This window comes from Harpia harpyja, chromosome 8 (genome assembly GCF_026419915.1).
Source record: "Harpia harpyja isolate bHarHar1 chromosome 8, bHarHar1 primary haplotype, whole genome shotgun sequence".
NCBI classification, from domain to species: domain Eukaryota; kingdom Metazoa; phylum Chordata; class Aves; order Accipitriformes; family Accipitridae; genus Harpia; species Harpia harpyja.
This window is the reverse complement of record NC_068947.1, coordinates 6,063,404-6,076,041: the sequence shown is the minus strand read 5'-3', so window position 1 is coordinate 6,076,041 and position 12,638 is coordinate 6,063,404. Positions and strand designations below refer to the sequence as shown.

The 12,638-nt window shown below is 39.3% G+C and overlaps 1 protein-coding gene across 21 annotated transcripts in view; it reads left to right on the top strand.

Moving 5' to 3' along the window:
- Positions 1-12,638, top strand: part of DMD (dystrophin) — a 1,317,358-nt gene that overhangs the window by 933,646 nt on the left and 371,074 nt on the right. For all 21 annotated transcript variants that reach the window (XM_052795054.1, XM_052795067.1, XM_052795065.1 and 18 more), the window contains 2 exons: positions 2,811-2,912; positions 8,811-8,919. In XM_052795054.1, coding sequence (XP_052651014.1) covers positions 2,811-2,912; positions 8,811-8,919 — 211 coding nt within the window. The remainder of the gene's footprint in view (positions 1-2,810; positions 2,913-8,810; positions 8,920-12,638) is intronic.

The window sequence follows — 12,638 nt, the reverse complement described above, 5'->3', positions numbered from 1 at the left end:
TAAGAGAGCCTCCTAAAGAGCCTCTCCCTTTCCTCAAGCCTTAGAAAATGTTGATGGGACGTGGCGAAGGTGACCTGAGAGGGACCAGCAAGCGCTCGGGTTTGCTCCGTCCTCCAAACAGCCGCTGGGGCCCTGCAGGGCCGGCGGCTCCCCTGTAGGCCAGGGCCGCCCCGGGCCCATCCCGCCGGCCCAGCCAGGAGCGGGGCAGCCGGGAGGCTCCAGGGCAGCCCCAGCCCCCTGCCTTGGGCATCGTCCTGGGGATGGGGCAAGGCCGGGTACGGACGTGGGCCCACGGGTGGGCCCGGCTCAGCAGGGCCCACGGCCGGGGCAGGGCTGTGGGGAGCTGGCGGCCGGCCCTGCCGTGGCGTCGCTGGGGCAGGGGCTGACGCGGGGTCCCGGCCCTGACGCAGGGTCCCGGCCCTGACGCGGGGTCCTGGGCCTGACGCGGGGTCCCGGCCCTGACGTGGGGTCCCGGGCCTGACGTGGGGTCCTGGGCCTGACGTGGGGTCCCGGCCCTGACGTGGGGTCCCGGGCCTGACGTGGGGTCCTGGGCCTGACGTGGGGTCCCGGCCCTGACGCGGGGTCCCGGGCCTGACGCGGGGTCCTGGGCCTGACGCGGGGTCCCGGCCCTGACGTGGGGTCCCGGGCCGTGGGCAGGGGAGGGGAGCCGTGGGGCTGGGCAGGGGCAGGCAGGGCCGGGGGAGCCCTCAGGGGCTGGGGCTGTGCTGGGTGCCCTCCTAGAGCACACCCTCCACGCTGGTTACGGCCTGAAAGAAACCGATTTGTGCCCTCCCAGACCAGTCCACGGTGGAAATCAGAGCCCAGCGAGCGGGGAAGACTGAGAGATCCACTTCAAAGGCACGGCCACGCTGCGGGTCAAACCAGCAGCGGAGGTGCTCCCATAGTGATCTTGATATTCTTGGGCTCTGCGGGGAGTTGTAACGTGTTTTCCCTGCTACGTAATTTCTTATGTTACCTGGTGCTGTTATAAAATAACAGAAGTATTTGAGACGTGTAGAATAACGCAACACAAAATATTGGCAAAATACTGCAAATGGCTTAGTTTAAAAAAACTCCAACTAAACAAATATTAAAATGCCTATTTTTCAGCAAGATAGGCAGAAAATTACCTTCTTCATTAACACTCCCTGATGATTATTTTTTCTTTATATGGGGAGTAGGGAAGTAGAAAGCTAACCTAGTATTAAAACAGAAGGAAAATAGGATGTTAATGAGGGTTTGATCAACAGGTTAATAAACTCCCCCCCCCCCCCCCCCCCGCCTCCCGCAGTATCCCAATTTGGCTGTGCATTGCTTTTCACTGCTCATTCCCTATGAATCCTTACAGTTGTATCTCATGAATATAGAAATGCATAATAAAAAGCAATTAAATGCAAACATGTTTCAAATATCATTACAAGAAATCAGAAAAGCTGTAATTCACTTCATTTGCTATTGATAAACAATATTTGAAAAGAAAAATGGGAGATGATAGTGAATTTATCAACACTTCTTATTTTTACTGATTGTCCATAAAGTTTTGCAAGTAAAATTTCAGGCAGCAGTGCAGACATGTTTTCTATGTTGAGCTGAAACAGAGAAGCAAAATGGCCCTTTCTGAGACTTAAAATGACATAGATTTCAACAAGTTTATTGCAGAGCAAAGAATAGCAGATTTCCGCCAATGAAATGATGTGTCGGATCAGGTAGTGACAAGCCTGGCACACAATCTTGTCTGCTGTCAAACTAATGATAACTGAGATTGTGGACAGAAAATCAAGTTGGAGAGGCAGTGGATAGTCTGCAATATTGGTTAGGACAAGGTAATCAAGCTATAAAATAGGTGGGAGAAGAGTGGGGACAGGAAAACAAAAACAAACCAACCAGTTAATTTTAATATCTTGGATAACCCTGGGATATTTTTTTTTTCTTTTTTTGCTTCTTACTTGAAAAATGAGAACAATATGAATCTTGGAACTCCAGGTGTAGTTTATCTTTTCTTTTTCACTTTTCAGTGATTTTTTTTTTTTTTTGCTTTTAATTATCTACATGTAGTGCTTCACCTGTCATTTATTTGGTCAGTGCCTGATGAAATGAAGCTGCTGTATGTTGGGAAGGGTTTCTTGGAGTTGCCTTATGTTAGCACATGAGTTACACCTTTCCAAATTAAAAAAGAAAATTGCTAGAGAATATGCTGTTGCTAATTCAATAGGGCACCATTGCTAATGGTAGGTGCCTCCCCGTACCTTTGGGAACTGTCACTGCTACTATGCTTTTGTTTTTAATTCATTAGTATAAATGTTTTACTAGATAAGTACTAGTTTACTACTAGTAATAGTAGTTTTCTATTAATATTTTTAATCTTCCTAAATTCAGTATCATTGTTGCATCTTGTGATACGGTTTTAATGCTGTATACTGTATGAACAAAATGTTAAACAGTGCACTTTTAATCTGCTGGTAATGTAAACCAGACAAAAGGACAGAGCTGCTTAAATGAGACTTCTTATGCCTGTCTTTCCTAGTATGAATTTGTGTTAGGTTTGTAATCATTTTGTTGAAACCGTCAGGATGAAGGGACCTATTGCTGTTTATTTTGCTAGCATTACTCTTTTCCATCCCTCTTTGCTTTTGTTTTCTCTGGTGAGCCTCTTTGTCATTAGCTGCCACTATCCATAAGTTTTCCCAGAAACCAATTCTGAGCAGAAACTAATCTATTGGTATTTTACAGCTTCCCATGGAGCTTTAGGACTTTTCAGTCTTATTGCTTATGCTACGGTTAATCTACACTGCATGTGTTTTATTTTTCAGGAAACTGAAGCAGCAGTGCAGGCTAAACAGCCGAATGTGGAAGAGGTTTTGTCTAAAGGGTGTCATTTATATAAGGAAAAACCAGCCACTCATCCAGTAAAGGTAATGAAGCAACCTTTAGCAATATCCATTACTGTGTAATGGGTTATGCTTCCCCTGTTGTACACTTGTCCTTGATGTGCTCTGTTTAAAATCAATGAAGGAACTTGGCAAATGGCATTTGTTCTGTTCTGTGACGGCATAGCCAGGAAAAATGTAATGTTCCCAGCTAGAAATTTTTTGCATATTGTGATGGGAATATTGTTTCTGACATTAAGGTTGTTCTACCTCCTCAAGAGTAATCCACATTGAAAGCAAATGTAATTTTTGGTGCCTAATTAATGGCATCATATAACATGTTTCTAAACTCCCTTATTTTGAATTTTGCTTTTGGAAATTTTGTCGATTAAAAAAAATGAACATGTTTTCTAGAAAAGGTAAGAGTCAAGTTATAAAGAGGGCCCTTTGCCTTAAAATTTTGTCACGGTGAAGGAAAGAAGACATGGCAATATAGAGCTTTCCCACTCAGTTTGTTTGCTAAAATTCATGTAGAATGATTGACTTGATTCTGTTTTGGAGCAGAGGATACATTGTTAAGAAGGCTAATGCCTCTCAACATTTCTCTTTTAGAAAAATGTACTATAGAATCCTTCTCCCCAGCAGAGAAACCAGTTTGAAGGGGATACTTTACACTCGGTTTCCTAAAGACTATGTAGGCCTTCATTGAGACTAGAGTATCATTTTCTGTCCTGTAGAATCTTGCAGCAGTAAATAATCAGCCAGAAGCCTCCCATGTGTGGTTCAGCTACTTTTGGAGTGTGAGACCAAACTAGTAAGGTCACTACCATATCGACCAGAGCTTGATCTGGTTTCTGGTTTTATAACTGCCAATAAAGTATCTGTGAACATGATGATTAAGAGTTCCCAGAAACTGTTATAGTGGCTTATTGACTACACTAAGTATCTATTGCAATTGCTTCTGGCTGGGCAGAGGTAGTAAACTTTGTATTTGGAGCTTTTCCAAACCTACAGGACTCAATAACCTCATTTTACAGAAGAAGGTTTCCTCACAAAGTTAGACAGTCTGTAGGTGACCTCTACAGTGAATTTCTTGGTTTTCCATCTCTGTTTAGTCACTACACTTGGAGTATTATTGTCCTACTTTTACAAAATTTCCTTTAAATTACTTATAAATCCCACCAGCAGATCCCCATTCACGGGAGCACATGAATGCGCTTATCTCCACTTCAGAAATTAATACATTTTTAAGAATGATTTTGTTTCTTTTCTTCTTTCCTGAATAGAAATCCTTAATAGTTATTTTCCCCTTTGGTATCTATGCTTTCTTTTAATGATCGGTTCTCTTAAACAGTGATAAAACACTAGAAGAGGTAACTCAAGGTGACTTAAAAGTAGCGTGATAATGAGAGTGAGCAGAAACAAAGCTTTTGACTCTGTGTTGGGCATTTTCCTTGGCTAATATGGTGCTATTTTTGTTGGGAACTGAAAGATGTCATCTGCACTCTGAATGGATGATGGAACAAAAATCACTCTGCGATAACTGCATTTACTTATTTCATATGACTTCAGCTGTAGTCTTAGGAGAATCTTACTCCACATTTTAACAAGCAAAATGCTTGAAACAACAAAAAACTAGAGGTTTTGGCTTGCTTTCTTAATTTTTATTGCATATAAAGAATTGCAGAATGAATGCTGGCATTTTCAAGGAGAAGAACTAGTACTTCTTTTATGTACCACTGACGGAAGTATAAATGGTGTGAAATGATTCTGTTTAGGCCAAACTTCTGACATAGAAGTGTACTCTGTGTCTATTTCTTTTAAGTATTCCCATCAAAGACACTGAAAACTGCCAATTTCTACCAGATTTACTGGAACAAGATAACTCTTGAAATAAAGATTATGATGTTCCATGAGTTGTAGTTTTGACAATGACATTATAAAATGTGTCTGTAAGGAAATTAGTAACTACTTGTGGAATAGTGAGTACTTAATTTCTAGTCCCTCTTTAATTGTATTTTACCTTTTTCATTACATTCTGTAGTTCAGTTAATTGAACGACCTGTGAAGTTAATTTCTGGTTCAGTGTCTGTCTTGTACAATAAGTCATAAACCAGTGAATATATACTGTCAGGACTGTTGAATTGCTTTCTTGATGATGTAGGTTTCCTTAAGCTTTCACCCATTTATACTGCGTTGGTCTTCTGTCATCATTCTTCATGAGTAACTTCCAGCACTGTCTGCTATTTATATGTTCCAATATAGACTTTTCAGCAAATGTCAGAATCATTTTCTACAGAAAAGGTATTTGGTGGACGCAGAAATAATTCGTACTCAGATTAAGGTGGTTTTGAAAAGATATTAGCAAGGTTGCAAAGTTAAGCACTCAAAATTTTAGAAAATTCTTGAATTAACGCTGCTGTGGTGGCCTTGGTTTAGGCTGAACCCTGCCTAATTCAGTACAGGATATGGACAGCACTCACAGCGTGAGCAGCAATTCAATACTTAGACTCATACTCCTTGTTTAGTTTGTGGCACAGAAAAAAAGATAAAATTACATGGCCTCTTTAAAAGCATTAATTACTTGCATAGCATTGCTTGACAACTTTGTAGATTATTTATTTCTCTGAGGCATCTTTGTTTTAGCTTCCTTTTTTTCCCTCTGATTTCCTTAATTCACCACAAATCTTCCCATTCTTTTCAATAAATGAAGTAGAGGTTCTATAGACTCATTCACACCGCAAGGCTCTCCTGTGCTGAAAAACAGTATGTGTCAGAGAATTAAAGATACTGGTGCAATTATGTTCATTGTATCTGAATTAATGTTCATAGTTGACGTTAGTCTGGCGTTTCCTAATGTTTAGCTGTTTATCTTTCCAACCTTTATAATATACTCCCATTATGGTGTTTTGAATGTAAATTAATTCCCATGGATTTATATTGACACATACTTAATCTTATCTCATAGTTATGTCACTGAAATAAGTATATTTTCACACCTTCACTAAGCATACTAAAAGTGCTGATATTGGAATTTTGCAATGCAGGACTGTAAAAATATTTTTGTTGGCAAATGAAATCCTAGTATATGCTGATTCAAGAGTCAAGAATAGGATGAGACGTGTGATCCTTTAAGCACTAGCACTTTAATAATCAGACCTATTCACTTTTATAAAATGGATTTCATGCTTTTGAAAAGCATTTCTGTAAAGCTTTTGTAGGTGGGGGAGGGAGAGGTTACTGCTGGTGACAGTGGCAATAGAAAGAACGTAAGCCCCAATCTCATGATTAACAGCACTTAAACAGAAGAGTTTATTCGGGAAAGGATTCTGTGGCAGTGGAAGAGCTGTAGTTTCCTTGCCACAGCACTCAATTTGTCCTTTCCCATGTTGGGTGGGAGAGTGAGTAGTGAGGAAGTCATTTTCATTGTCCTCAGTCTTGCTTTTAAAAGACGACACCATTTCTCTCTCTAAATACTCCTTGCTAGTTTTAGTGCTGTCAATGAGATTAGTTCTTGTATGAATGTTAACCTCACTTACACTGCACCGGTGCTTGACATTTAAAGAAAATCATCAAATCAATAAAAGTGTTCCGCAATGCAACATATTTCGATGTTCATACTTGTCACCAAAGCTCTGGCATTGCAATTACAGCAAAATTGCTGTGCTCAAAGAAGTTAACATTTTAATGCATGCATGCTAATTTATGGCAGATGCAGGATTGGCTCAAACCATAACTCTGATAGAAGAGTTTAGAACTAGCTACTCTCTTATTAGCGGTGTAGATGTTGCCTCAGACAACTGTCTCTAATGTCTGTGGTGGGCATGTTTTATATTTTGTCATTGCTGGAAAGAAATCTCTGGCTCACATCCACATGAATGTTTAAGCAGCTATTCATAGTGAGGACCAATATTATAACATCCATATCTCCTTCCTTAGCTCCCGTAAATATATTGTAAAATGAAGCCAGACTTTGATAGTGTAATCTCTCCAGCTTTTGTTTTTAAGGGCTGTCTGCATTCTTTGCTACTATTGAATTAATAGATATTGGAGCAGTCCTTTACATTTTAAGCTCTGGAAGTAGGTTCTTGGGCTACAACAGCAGAAAAAAAAGGAACTTTAAAATCTGACAAAAATGTGTTCAAAATGTGTGTCCATAATCCACAGAGAAATAAAACATATGTATAATTGTGAATTGTAATATAACAAGTTGCATTTATCATGCATACCTGATTGCTTTTTCTGCCTAGTCCTCATAGTCTATTATCAAAGAGAATCTCTGATAATCCTGACTTTTGATTTTATTTTTAATGCAGTTTTTAAGCTGCTCTTAAAGATAAAAACTTGTTTTATTCCCTAATGCAGAATCGTATCCTTTTTCTCCTGCACTATCAACAAGCATTTACACTAAAAGCTGTCCTGAGTTTATACCAGGTAATATTCTGGCCTCCGTTGGTGACAGATACAAAAGAACTTTGCAGATTTAGAGTGTTTATGGCAAAGCTTAAGGCAAATTCTAGAAACACTCCCCTGACACATCAGAATATGAAATTGTGCTACCTCAGTGTCTATGTGTGTGTGTGAGTGTACACACAGCAATTTAATGTGTATTGTTCCTTATCCCTCTTCTATTGACCCCTGTCGTCTTAGACTCTAGGTAATTAAAGTACCCTTCTTAATAGGCATCCTGTTTCCATCACGGCTGGATTGTGATTTAGACTATATATCTAATCGTGAATTGGACACAAGAATACTAAAAGCATTCCTGAGTGGCATTGGTACACTGTGCTGCTTTTTGTAGCAGACAATCAGGGAGCAGCTTAAAAAAAGAAATACAGTCTTCATTTTAAGAGTTTAGAGATGCCAGCATAGAATTAGCAATGCTTCATCCTTCTTTACAGTCCTTAGAGAAAGGAAGAAAGAGGGGTAGAAACAACATTTTCAAGTCTAAATGCCTCTCAGGGTTATCTGAGGACAGATGTAATTCATACTCCAGACTTTCACTTAGGTTTTGTTTAAAAGTAACAGTTCAGCCATTACTGGTCAGGACTGCCTGCCCACACACTGAAGTTTGTGACTCCCTGAAGACTCCTAAGGCCTTCTTTTTACCTTTTTTTTTCTTTTTTAAATTATTTTTTAATAGGTGGAAGAATGTGTTCTGCATTTGATATTACAAATTGCAGAGGTTTTCTTGACAAGTTTTTTTTAATACATAGTTCACCTTTCTATTTGAATTTAAAAAATTAGCATCTCAGGTTCGTGGTGATAAAAACCCCCACCTCTCTACAGTATGTTAAAAAAAAAGTCATCTTGTGTTCCCCAAAACGGTGTAAAGGCCTGTCGACCGGGGAGCAGGGCAAGCCAGTGCTTTACCCCAGGAAGCAGTGGGGTCTCCCCACTGGGCTGCAGGACAGGGTCTCACCAGCCAGGGCCCCTTCTGCTGCCCCCAGCCAAGAAGCAGGGCAGGCTGGGGGGCTGTCCCTGGCTGGGGGTCAGGATCAGGCCCAGCGAGGGGAACCAGAGTCAGACACAGCCCCAGGGGGCTGTAGCAGGGCCACGGGGATGGGAACGGGCTGAGGTTGGTCCAGGAATCAATCTGTGGTCGTGGTCGTGGTCAGGCGCTGGCTCTAAGTTGGCCCTGAGCTTCAGCAGCCAAACTTCGAAGAGGAAAGATGCTTTCAGGACCCTGGCACCATGAAGCTGTTTTGCAGCCCGACTGGGAAGGATTTTACACATTCGTCTCTCCCATTTGTGAAAATTAATTGCTGTTTCTACCTTTCTGGTTTTGGTTTTTTTCTGGTTTTTTTTTTTTTTTTTTTTTTTTTTTTTTTATTCAGGTGGTCCATCAGATGGGAGGGAAAAAAAGTTAAATTAGTTTATTTTACATTTATTTACATTAATTTACGTATTATAAATTTAATATATTTTTTTTTTCTATTGTAGAAAAAATTAGAAGACTTGAATGCTGACTGGAAGGCAATAAACCACTTAATTCATCAACTAAAAGAAAAGCCAGCATTAGGAGCGTTTGGCCTTTTCTCTTCAGGTCTCTGTAAGTGCTTCAGTATATACATCTTTTGAAATTAATTACAAATCACACAGCTAAAATGAAAATGGCTGGAGACCGTCTAAATTTGTTCTGCATCCTTACAAATTTCAGCTTTAGCTTGTAAATGGGAGGTGTGCTAGTGTGGCATTCAACTTGGCTTTTTATCGTTTCCTTTCTATTTTGTGTAATGTGTCCCAGAAGACAAATTAGGTTATGGATTTGATGAAAGGATTGCAGCATGCTTTTTAAATTATTACTGTTTCAAAATCTTGTTTCTTTATTCTATGAAGAGATGAGATGAGATTTTGACTTTCTACATATATTCATGGAGGAAATACTATGAAGGGATAAGAATTATTTAAATTAAAAGATAATAATGTTACAGGTCAAGTGGATGTAAATTGGTCACAGAATGAAATTCTGAAATTACTTTTTATGAAGGGCAATGAACTGAGACTATTTCAAGACAAAGCTTGTGTATTCATAGAAAAGGTTGTATGACAACATGGTAAGAGTAATTCTGCAGTTAAACATTAAGTCTGTGATATATATCTCTGGGTGTCTTGAGTTCATGAATCCACAACAAGAGACTTGATCTCCATTTAATTTAAATTATTTGGACAATATTTGTATTAGGTTCTTCTCATATCTCTTTGCACCTGCTGGTTCCCTACAAGGATTACAAGCTCATTTTTATCTCCTTGATAAATGGATTTTATTTCCCACTGCTTTCCTTTGAAATGTAGTGATTAAGCATGGGTGGAAAAGAAATATATAATGGAAGCACTGGGTTAAATCTCAGTTTCTAAAGTCTCAAAGATTCTTTACTTGATATTGAACTATCTATCTCAGTTGCTTGGATGAAGAATGTTACTCACCCATACAATTTGGAAAGCTGCTCATCAGATGTGGGAGTAGAAAGAAATCCCCCCCCCACCCCTGGCACGTGTCAGATTTGCTGTAACTCAGGCTATGATACAGCTACAGTAGTCACCTGGGATTTGATCACTTGTTGGATGTTGATGCCTCTTGGTTTTAACATGTTTTAATGGGTAGCATACAAGAAAAGCTGAAATTGGAGAATTTTCTACCTTCTACTAGTGACCGTCTAGGACAGCAAAGCAGAAAAATCTTTTTTCAGAGAAGTAAATAATTGTACTATATAGACAGAATCCAGAATATCCAGTACCAGAAGAAAGTCCAACTTCTGTCAGAATAGCAGGTATCAATTCAAGCAAAGCAGATGTCTTGCTTATGATGTGTTGAATCTTACTAAATAGGAACTATCATTTAGTTTTAGTCATTTAGAACTGCTGTGGTTCCAGTGGCAATCATTTCAGTTTTCTAAAAAGGGCTAAATATCACTAGTGTTCTTTAAAACTTGTAGTACAGCAGTATCCCTGCTTTACAAGATTTTGTTCTAAGGCATGCTATAGAATTTCATGTAATGACACAAGGGAACTGAAGCAGATGCGTAATCATTTTTTGCTGTGCTGGGTCACTAAACTTGCTGTGTCGGTTTTGCATGTCAGCAGGTTATGTCAGATTCCAGGGAGAGGGAGTGTTGGTGAGTTGTGTATTTGCTGTTACAAAGAAAATTGTAATAATGGAACAAGAGAGAGAACACAGAGTAGTAGTGCAATAGATTCATATATTAACTCATCTTTAGCTGAAGAATTGCAAAATTACTCATTTACCTTAATTCAAGATGTAGGCTCTGACTACTAACATTTCTGAGACTCAGCAAATGGAATTATACATGCAGAAAATGAAAGCACTGGTGTTCTATAAAGGATTAAATAGGAAGTAAGATTGATTTCCTTTCTATTGCCAAGAACACTTCAAATTTGAACCTGTGCTTGTAACACTAATTCATAATTTTTCTTTATTTGAGTCAGTTTACTGCAATCACATCATTATAGATGTATCACCATAGAACTGTAGAGTTCAGAAGGGACCTGGGGAGACATCTATTCCTCTTGCTCAAAGCACAGTCAATTAGCACAGGTTGCTCAGGGTCATGTCCAGTCAGGTTTTGAGTATCTCCAAGGATGGAAACTCCATAACCTCTCCAGGCAACCTGTTCCAGTGTTGCTGAACCACTCTAACAGTAAAGAAAGTTTCTTCTTCTATTTAAATGGAATTTCTAGTATTTCAATTTTTGCATGGTGCCTCTCATCCTGCCACTGGGCATCACTGAAGAGAGTCTGCCTCTGTCTTCTTTATTCCACCAATCGAATATTTATACACATGCATATGATCCCCCTGAGCCTTCTCTTCTCCAGGCTGAGACAACAGGTTTCTGGAAAGGTAGAAAGTGGTATGTGTTACTAAAGTATTTTTTTTTTATTTTGTTTAAAAAAACAGAGGGGGAGGGGGGAAAGATTGAATGTCATGGCTTTTCTCATGCTATAATATAAGTTCTGTAGTAATTTTAGCCACTTACATTATAGACATTTTTATGGACTTGCTTGTTCTGTGCTGCTGATTCTCATGAACCATGAATTGGTGTGCAGAGAGACTCAAACTGGCTATGGCAGAGCTAGCTTTAACCAAGCCTCCCAAAAACTAAACAACCTCATTAAAGGTCATTTTTAAAGAAAGATGCACAAAATTATTTTGGAAGGGCTCTGTGAAGCAATGGCAGTACCCCCTGTTGGTAATTATTCACTTCCTGATTCTATAGAGACTTTTGTGGACATCAGAATTTAATAACGTTGACATCTGTGTTTAAGACCAGGGAATGAAGATGTAATTGGCTAATCTCTACTGCCCTGTCAGGTATCATTTGGTCTAGTCTGGCTATAAGAACTCAGCCAGAGGGTCTTACTAAATATACCATCTGGTGGCTGTTACAGAGATAAAGGACCCTGTTTATAATTATTTCTAGGTCTGTGTATTATAGTTTCTTTGGCACTAAAAAAAGGTCCTTAATATCCTACCAGTCCAGTGTGCCCTTGGGCATAGTGAACAAGAACTGCTTTTCCAGCTCGAAGAATGTACTTAGCTGAAGGGTACGTCTAAAAACTTAGCAAAGATTGACTTCCAAGACAAGATGATTCAGGAAGGAAATCACACTTGCTATCTGTACTTGACATGATAACATGAAATTGTGTGAATGTCTCTATCCAAATACCTTGATGCCTTCCTTAGCCAGCAGTTTGAAAACATTTTAAGCAGAGAGAAATGCAGTTCTGGAATGTGCTTTTACAGGAAGGACAGGTTTTAATAGTATTGTTAGCATTTCTATGACTTCTTTTGTACTGAAGTGCTACCACTGCGTTTACTTAATAAGTTAGGTAAAGGTAAGTAGTGCTTTGTAAACCCATGTGAATGCATTGTGGGTGGGAGGCATTCCAGACTTTGGTCCTGAGGAAGACATTTTCCATCATTTGCCTTCTTCAAATAAGAAGTTAGGGGAAAATTTTGGCCACTTTCATTTAGAGCTCTACTTGAAAATACAATTTCTTAAAAAGGATATGTATTTATTTTCAGTCATGCTATACCTGAAGTTAGTAAAACTTTAAAAAATAACTGCAAATGACTACGGCTGAAAATACCTTGTCAACTAATTTTACATTTTGCATGTACAGCTAATAAAACTGTGAGCAGTACATTATATTGGTACTCTTGCAGTTTGTTTAACTTATTTAGTGAACAGTACTTTGTGTACAATCAATTTCATTTTTTTCCCTGAATTTTTACACAAGTTTTTGTATTTT